The sequence below is a fragment of the Rhincodon typus genome, chromosome 13 (genome assembly GCF_021869965.1).
Source record: "Rhincodon typus isolate 14 chromosome 13, sRhiTyp1.1, whole genome shotgun sequence".
Taxonomy (NCBI): Eukaryota; Metazoa; Chordata; class Chondrichthyes; order Orectolobiformes; family Rhincodontidae; genus Rhincodon; species Rhincodon typus.
Genome location: NC_063344.1, coordinates 46,082,803 through 46,092,183, shown reverse-complemented (window position 1 = coordinate 46,092,183; position 9,381 = coordinate 46,082,803). Strand labels below are relative to the sequence as shown.

At 39.4% G+C, this 9,381-nt stretch overlaps 1 protein-coding gene across 5 annotated transcripts in view; it reads right to left on the bottom strand.

Annotated features, from left to right (window-relative positions):
- Positions 1–2,898: 2,898 nt before the first annotated feature.
- sptssb (serine palmitoyltransferase, small subunit B) overlaps positions 2,899–9,381 on the bottom strand; it is a 29,045-nt gene continuing 22,562 nt past the window's right edge. For 2 of the 5 annotated variants that reach the window (XM_020510177.2, XM_020510176.2), the window contains exon 2: positions 2,899–4,462. In XM_020510177.2, coding sequence (XP_020365766.1) covers positions 4,188–4,430 — 243 coding nt within the window. In that variant the 5' untranslated portion in view covers positions 4,431–4,462 and the 3' untranslated portion in view covers positions 2,899–4,187. The other 3 variants (XM_048604434.1, XM_048604435.1, XM_048604433.1) reach the window with 3 other exon arrangements.

Sequence of the window (9,381 nt, the reverse complement as noted above, 5' to 3'; positions counted from 1 at the left end):
CTTTGTCAATTGACACATTAAGTCTAAGAGTTGGCAAGTCATGTTGCAACTGTATAAGACTTTCGTCAGGCCACATTTGGAGTACTGTGTGATGGTCTGGTCGCTGCACTGTAGGAAGGATGTGGAGGCTTTGGAGGAGGTGCAAAATTGATTTAACACGATGATGCCTGGATTGGAGTGAATTAGCTATAAGGTGAAGTTGGACAAACTTGGATTGTTTTTGCCAGAGTGTTGGGGGTTGAGGGGGCAACTTGATAGAAGTGTATAAAATTATGAGAGGCATGGATAGTTAGAGGGCGGAAATGTTAATTACTACAGGGCATAGATTTAAGTGAAACTCATGAAGAGTCATCTAGACTCAATGTTAGCTTCCTTTCTCTCCATAGATCCTGCCTGACCCACTGTGATCTCCGGCATTTTATGGTTTCACCTTGGTACAGTATGTTGGTACAAAGCAGAAAAATAAATGAAACAAAGTTTAAAAGTTAAACATTATAGTCCTTTGTAGTAAAAAGTAGTGAAACAAAGAAACAGTTAACAGTTCAACACCAGGGTCCATAAGCTCCTAGCCATGCTGAGCTCGACCACCACCTCCTGCTGCCTCAGGCTGCCTGCTTTCGCCACCTTGCAGCCTGTTCCTACTCTCGCCGCCACCTTGGGTACCCGCTCTTGCTCTTCCTTGCAGCCACCCTAGCCTGCCTGCTCCCTTTAAGAGAATTTAATTAAGCTAGGGACCTTCTTTCATTTTTAAAACCTTTATTACAATCAAAAATCCCAACCTTTATTTTATATTATGCTTTAAAAATTATAAGAAAATACTCTGCATGTGTCACTTATTAACTGGCTGTTTCCATTGGGACTGTGTCAATTTCTGAACTTCCAGGACTGAGACTGAGCACCACACTCAGTCTTTCAGCTTCACTTTCTCCCCGTCTCACATAACTCCCTATTTCCACCCAACTCCAAAACACTCTTGTTTAGCCAAGCAGCACTGAGATTGCCACCTTTTAATAGGCCCTAAAGAATGCTTCTGAACTGGATCAAACCAAACGTTCAGTTAACCAGCTTAATCTAAGAGTGACTCAATTGTTTCCTGTTTCAGAAATGTAACTAAAATTACACACAATCAAACAGAGCAGCTTTTAATTAATGGGTTAAAGAACTAATTTAGCTTGAAAATTAGCCCTCAAATTAAGTTTAATTACTTTACTTTTTAAAAATTTAACTGATCTTTCTAATCAATCAATCTGTTCAGAAATGTTATTACACACCTCTGGAGTAGGTGGGCCTTGAACCAAGCCTCTTGACCCAGAGGTAGGGACACTATCTCTGCACTACAAGAGGGCCTCCACCACTTACCTCTTGAAATTTACCCAACTCCAAAGCACTCGCATCTATCAAAGTAGCAGATGCTTCATTTGCAATGAGATGTCACCTTGTGGAGCTGATACATTCCCCTCCTTGGTTGACAAGTCTGTACATGTTTTGTGGTTATGCTACTTCTTGCCATTCCTTCTTTGTTTTATAAATCCTTAATGTGCAACCTCCTCTTTTCAATTACATATTGATCATAGGAGATTGTCTGCTCCATTGTTCCTCCTTCAGGCCTCTGTTTAGGAACATTAGCAACAATTCCATGAAAAATAAGTCCTTATCACCAGACTGCTGTGCAGGCTGGCTCATTAAGCAGTAATCATGTCATCCATAGCTCTTACGCTTGTACAACATTAGCTCCTTTTCCCAACAAGCTTTAAGATTTTTGCAGTTAGCTGTACGGTTATTGTATATATTTAAAAAGAAAAATATTGATGAGCTATGGGAAGAAAAAGAAATGAGATGTTATTTTTGGTAAAATGAACAAGGGCAGGACTTACAGAGTTAATGGTAGGACCCTGGGGAGTGTTATTGAACAGAGACACCCAAGCGTTCAGGTATATAGATCCTTGAAAGTGACATCACAGGTAGACAAGATAGTAAAGGTGTTTGGCACGCTTGCCTTCATTGCTTAGACCATTGCGTATAGGAGTTCGGACGTCATGTTGTGATTGTGCAGGACGTTGGTGAGGCCACTTTGGAGAACTGTGTACAGTTTGATCACCCGTGCTAAAGGAAGGTGATTGCTAGTTTGTAGAAAAGATTTTTAAAGATGTTACTGGGACTGGAGGGTTTAAGTTATAAGGAGAGGCTGGGATTTTTTTCACTGGAGCATTGGAGGTTGAAATGAGACTTCAGAGATTTATAAAATAATGGTGGACATAGATAAGGTGAATGGCAAAGGCCTGTTCCTTATGGTAGGGGAGCTGATACCTAGGACGGTGTAATTTTAAGGTGAGAGAAGAAAAACTTAAAAAAGGGACCTGAGGGGCAAATTTTTCCACAAAGAGGGTGGTGCGGGTATGGAATGAGCTGCCAGAGGAAGTGGTAGATGCAGGTACAGTTACAACATTTAAGAGACATTTGGACAGTCACATGAATAGGAAAGGTTTAGAGGGAATGTGGGCCAAACACAGGCAAATGGGACTAGTTTAGTTTGGGAAACTTGGCATGAATGAGTTGGACTGAAGGGTCTGTTTCTGTGATAACTAAGTGTAGAGCTGGATGAACACAAGCAGCATCAGAGGAGCAGGAAAGCTGACGTTTTGGGTCTGGACCCTTCTGTTTCTGTTTTGTATTACTCTATATCTCTAAAGTGGAACCAATTGGATAGATTTTTCAAAGGACACTAATACCATGAATAAGTGGCCTCTTTTGTGCCCTGATTCTATGTGTAATTAGGTTGGAAGTTTAACTGACCTCTAAAAACAGACATAAATTAAAACTATTTTACCCTCTGTTTAATGTTTCACAGCTGTAAGTAAAGAAAATACCCTAGACACAAACCAAGTTGACGTTAGAAGGTTGATACTTTAAACAAACTTTATTGAAAAATCATGTATAACCATTGATTTTCCTGAACAACAGAATAGACAAGAAGTTAATGTTCATTTTATAATGCCTTTTCCTGAACAATAGGCACATAGCCTTTGTAACAAATATTCCACCGGATCTGATTCGGATAATTATTACCAATCATAAAAACAATAGTATGATACTTTAAAGAGACTTTAGATGCATAGAAGTTTGTACATGACATACTGTTTCATGGTTAATTAGCAAAGTATCCATTTATAACATCCTTGTCCAATAGCATCATTGGCATTTACTATAACACGAATATAGTGTTATTGAATATGATATGTGAAAGCACATTTCATGCATTGCTGCAAAAAAAAAAAAGACTTTTTGAAATGGCTTGAAGTTTTTTGTAAACAGCCTAGCACTGGATCAATTCAATTGCAAGAAAATGGTTCTTTCATCAATTATAAATATGAATAACTCTTCCTTAAGAGTAACTATAAACATTATAGAGCAGCCCTTAAATTTAACACCAAGCAGAACTTTGCAATAGCACCCAGATGTCACTTTTTATGTTATAGCTTTTTGTGTTGGATTTGTCACATAAATTGACATTTGTTTCTTCTTTACGATTTGCTGATTTTGAGGCAAATACACCTTAAAATTGAATTTTCTTTACATAAAAATTTCTAGAATGAAACTAGCATTAAAAGGTCTACATTAAACAAAATAGAGAAGGTTGTGAATGTGAACTATGACAGAATTGAATTTAGATAAATACACGATTGGATGAATAAATATTTGACCCCCATATCTATTCCTTCCAGCTGCTGTTATCATAGTTAGTTTCACATTGAAGTGAAATTTCTATTGGCTTACGTCGGTGAATTCCTAAATTTAACTACTGCATGCTTTCTTTTTCATATATAATGCCATTTACCACATTATTTGAATCACAAGAAGATTGAGGTGCGTAAGAAATAAGAGTGCAGCCACAAAGTACACAGGTATTTCTGCTATAATGCGTGTTTCGTTAACGTGAATTGGCTGTAACGTGATTGATGAATAGTGGATGCTGTTTGGATAACGCAAACTTTCTGCTGTACAGATATAGTGATTTCCCAGAATGTGATTTTCTATTGCGATTTTCTATAGCGCAAGGTCACACAAGAACGCAACTATTGCGTTATAGGAGAAACACCTGTAAGTTCAAAAGCCAAAGTTTTCACTGGGTCCTTAGATTCACAGATTTTTTTCATTTAAAAATGTCTTAAGTTTAAAATTAGTGTGGGTTAAGTCATGATGGCAACTGTGCTTTCAGGTTGGCCTGCTCCTAGGCCAGAAAAGAACTCCAACGCCAGACGAATGTGAATTGGAATGAAGACGTAGGCTGTATATAAAACCATAGCCACAATGATGAACAAAACAGAGTTGAAAACAGTTTGTTCCCAGGGCTCCAGCACATAACTGCACGTAACAAGCAGGTATTGGTAATACAGCCAAGACAGGGTTTCCTTCACACCTTTCACATCCATTTCTCTCACTCTAAGTGGAAAGCAGACTTCACCTAAATGAAGACAGAATTCAGTTAGGAAACAAAGTTATAGATAAGTGAATCACTTGTCATTGTTGGTTTACTATTGCTTGATTGAAAAATGTCTCACTATTAAATCAATTTCTTAAATTATCCAGGGAAAGTGTAGACTATTTACGTTAGACATTTCAAGCAACAATCAAAATAGGTTAAGGTGTTTTACTTCTTTAATATTCCCAACTATAGCACACATATTTAATTGTTACTCAACATCTCAAACATGGACTTCTAGTTAATAACTGGAATTGTGCTGATAAACAGAAGAGGCTGGAGAATTAAAAAGACAGCGAACCTTTGAACCATGAGCAAATTCAGGCTATAAACTCTACTTTTGAAACAATTTGGGAAGTGATCTCCTACATGTAAAGTATTATTTCAAAATACAGACCAATGAGTTAAATGTCAATATCTTCACATACCTGTAGATTCCACAACCAAAAACTGACTTATTGCATCAACACATGGTACTTGAACGTGTCAAGTAAAATAGGCAACCGTATCAATATGCAAATGGATGTCCCATATAATTCTAAATATCAGTTTCTCATTTTATTGGATACTCAGAAGAATTGCAAATAATTTGACAGTACAAAAAATGAAACCTTTTACAACTGCATTACAGTGCTAATGTTGGAGAGGTTTGGAAGAACTCCAGTTCAGGGTATGATAATGAAAGATGCAAAGATCAATGCAGCAGTCAAATAGTCTGGATGAAATAAAAGGCATGAATAAAGGTTTCAGTAGATGAGTAGAAGCATGCAATGTTAGGAGGTGGAAGCAATTCTGTTGATGGAGCAGGTTTGAAGTTTATCTTGGGATCAAATAAGACACTAAGGTCTGGTTCAGCCTCAGACAGTTGCTGGGGAAAAGGAAACAGTCAACAGAATTTTTGTTGGGTAGAAAACAACACTTTTGGTCTTCCCAACTTTGCATTGCAGGACATTTTTGCTTAGCTAGTACTAAAGCCAGTCAAGGTACAGAGGGGTGTGGTCAGCCTCCATGTAGAAACTGATGCTGAGTTTTCAAACAATGTAAAGAGGCAGCATGTAGATGAAAAATACGAGGGTGCTAAGGATAGATCCATGGGGAAGACAAAGACAACAGGGTGAGAGAGAGGAGAAAGAATTAAATGTTAATCCCTGGCTATGACTGGATAGATTAGGATGGAATCAGACAGGTGCAGTTCCAAACAGGTGGATGATGCAAGAGAATGGCATGATCAGACATGTTAATGGTTCCACGCATGTAGGTCAAGGATAATTAGTTGTTGTTGGACAGACTGGCATGTTCCAGGACATTGCAGAGTCAAAGGAGGTAAATTACTAGGCAGTAATTTATAAAGGCAGATGGAGTCAATGCTGGACATTTTGAGGTTGGCTGGTGGCAGCAGATTTTATGAGGAGGAGCATTGTACTTTAGAAAAATAACTGTTAATACCATCAGCCAAAATGGGCAACCAAATGAGAAACTTTATGTTCAATAGTTTGGTCGGGATGGAGTTGAGAGGGAACAATAGATTTGTCACCTGCATAAGATGAATTTGGAGAAGATAGAATGAGAACAGATAGAAGGAAGTTATAGAGAAAGTGAGTTCTGGGCTATGACTGGGCTAAGGCTTCAAGAATTTGGTTTGTTGGATGAAGGGAAAAAATGCTGCAGAGGCAGATGAACATAACAGTCTCAATTTCAGTGGCAAAGAAGTTCCTGAATTCCTTGTGCTTGTTTGAGGTGAAGGTGAATGAAAGGGTAAGGATTTTAGGGTGGCAGCTAGAGGTACAGGAACAAAGAGGATGCTTTTGCATTCCAGCATGATCCTGCAGTGGTAAGAAATTTCAGTAGAGATGATGATGGTCAGAATCTTTCTCCCCCAGAGTTGGAATGTCTAATACTAGGGGCATGAATTTAAGATGAGAGGGGGAAAGTTCAAAGGGTCAAGTTTTTTTTTAAAACACAGAGTGGTAGGAGTCTGGTGCTGCTGGGGTGGTGGTGGAGGCAGATATGATAGGGATGTTTAAGGGACTTTCAAATGAGCACACAAATATGCAAGGAATGGAGGGCCAAAGGCAGGTGGAAGGGATTAGTTTAATTTGGCGTCATGTTCAGCACAACATCATGAGCCAAAGGGCCCAGTCCTGTGCTGTAAAGTTCTATGCTCTATGAAAGCCTAATAGATGATATCAGATTGGACACCAGAGACAGTCAAGTCTGCAGCCCACAACTCAAAAGAACAAGGCATCTCTTCATAGCTTTGATCCCTTTAGTCGAGTAACTTTATAGAAAATTTACATTTTGGCTTTATTACTTTTATATAATCCTAATAATTTGGATTGCCTAAGTATATCACACTCCAATTGTGACCTAAGTGTGCACTTGTACATTAGTTTTGGGAGCCTGTGCCTTGAAATCAAACTTCTGTGACTTTTGCTTATACTGTTACCTTTAATAACATGTGCATTACATGTTCAGATCACTCTAATCCATTTAGAATCTTTCCCACATATTTTATCCTTACTTCCAAAATACACTATTTGACATTTTCTACACTGAAATGTATGCACTAATTGTTTGTCTTAACTATGTGCTTATCTATGTCCTCTAATAATCTTTAACAATTTACCATGTCTCAGTTTTGTTGCCAGTAAACAGTTGTTTCTTCTTTCCGTTACCAAGTTAAAGTCATTTGCAAATACAGGCAATGAGGGTGACCCCAATACAGACTTCGTGGAACTTTACACATCGTTCCAGTTCAAAAAACTTGCCCTTCTAACTATTTCTCAGTTGATATGGCTACACGTCCCCATTACCACAACTATACACACACGCTACAGCACATTTTAGATTATGTTGCTTGTTCAAAGCATGTTCTCATTGAATGGGCTCTCTTAGGCAGGATGCCAGACTCACTACAGTCACAAAAGTTATTGAACACCATTATGTAGAAATTGGTGTACACCTTGCCTTTTAGATACCTAGAAAAATTAAAACATAGAAAATAGGAGCAGGAGTAAGCTACTCAGCTCTTTGAGTCCATTCCGCCATTCAACAGGATTATGGCTGATCATCCAACTCTGTGCCCTGTTCCTATTTTCTTCCCATATCCTTTGATCCTGTAGGATAAAAACAATGTCTACATTTTCTTGAAAGTCTTCAATGTTTTGACTTCAATGCTTTGCTGTGGCAGAGAATTACATAGGTCCACTTCTGCCTAGGTGAGGACATTTCTCCACATCTCTGTCCTAAAAAGGGTCCTCCCCTTATCCTTAGATTGTGACCCCTGGTTCTAAACTCCGAGGTCATCAGAAACATTCTTCCTGCATCAACCCTGTCTAATCCAATCTATTTCCATTCAGATAATCCGCCTCCTCATTTTTGTTACCAAGCAGATATTCTTACATTTATCCCTATTATACTGTATCTGCCATGTATTTGCCCATTTACTTAAAGCACTGAGGCTTCTCTGCATGTAGCTCAAGGCATATGTTTTCATCCAGCTTTGTATCATTTGAAAATTAGAAGATATAATACATAATTTCTTTATCTAAATCATTAATATAGATTGTGAATAGCTGGGGTACAAGCACTGATTCCTAGTCTCTGCTGCCACTCGAGAAATATTCCTAATCTTAGTTTCCTTTCAGAAAGCCAGTTCTCACTCCATTTCAGTACACAATCTCCAATTCCATGTGGTTAGTTTCACATACTGATAGCCTATGTGGGACCTTATTGAAAGTCTGAAAATCTACGTAAACCACATTCACCAGTTCTCCCTTATCCACTCTACTTGTTACATCCTCAAAATGTCTGCAAATTTGTCATGCATGACTTTCCCTTTGTAAATCCATGCTGACTCTGTGCAATCCCGTTATTATCTTCCAAGTACTCTGCTACTACATCTTTTAAGAGACAACAAGGTGCAGGGCTGGACACAGCAGGCCAAGCAGCATCATAGGAGCAGAGAGGCTGACGTTTCGGGCCTAGACCCTTCATCAGAAAAGCTACATCTTTTACTACAGACTTGAGCATTTTTCCCACGAGACTATTGTGTGCCAATTTCCAGGTGTGTGATTCTGTGCCTGTGGCAAGTCTGCTGTGATACTGGTCCTTACTGCTGTTAGCTGGATCTGATAAATGCCTCAAATTCAACGACTTAAACAAGTAAAGGGTCTGGCACATGTCTCAGAGTCCTTCTGGAACATGTGCAGACAACCAGGTAGAGCATGTGCCCTGCAAGCTCACACTAGTTCTACAGCAGTCATTAAAGGAAATGGTGCATTACAGTTCACACAGAATGCAAGTTGTAGTGGCAACATGCATTCTGATATATATTCTGTAATCTGGAGCTATGCAGAGTATTAATAGATGCTCCAACCTTCACTCCGTCCCATGGCCAACCAGAAATCTCTCACACTCTTACCACCTTCCATTGCTGTCTGTGAAAACTTGATGTTTCCAGCATTCGCGGTTTTTAAAAAAATAAATCATACTATTCAACCTGTTTGTGTCAGGTTATAAACACCTCAGTCATCAAATTCTGAGTTGAGACTGGAACCCAGAACAAGTGGATCACGTATCGGGTCGCTTCCCACTGTACCGCCACCTAAAGTAAACGGTGTATCGGAGCTGGTGATGATCATCCTCTGGCAGTTCTCGCTCTGTACCTCCGGCTCCCCGATTTACCCAACAGGGGAAACCATTTTCCGCGGCTCCTCCACAGTAAATACAGTGCTATGGTTTCACCCAGCCTTTTCCGGGTTGTTACTGCCTCCGCTCCCACTCACCAGGTTACTGCTGCCTGCTCTGCAGAAAACGGGGAGACACACACTTAACCCAGCTCATTCCCCCCCTCCCCACCCCTCTCTGCTCCAGAGCCGCAGCTTTACACTCTTCTCCCC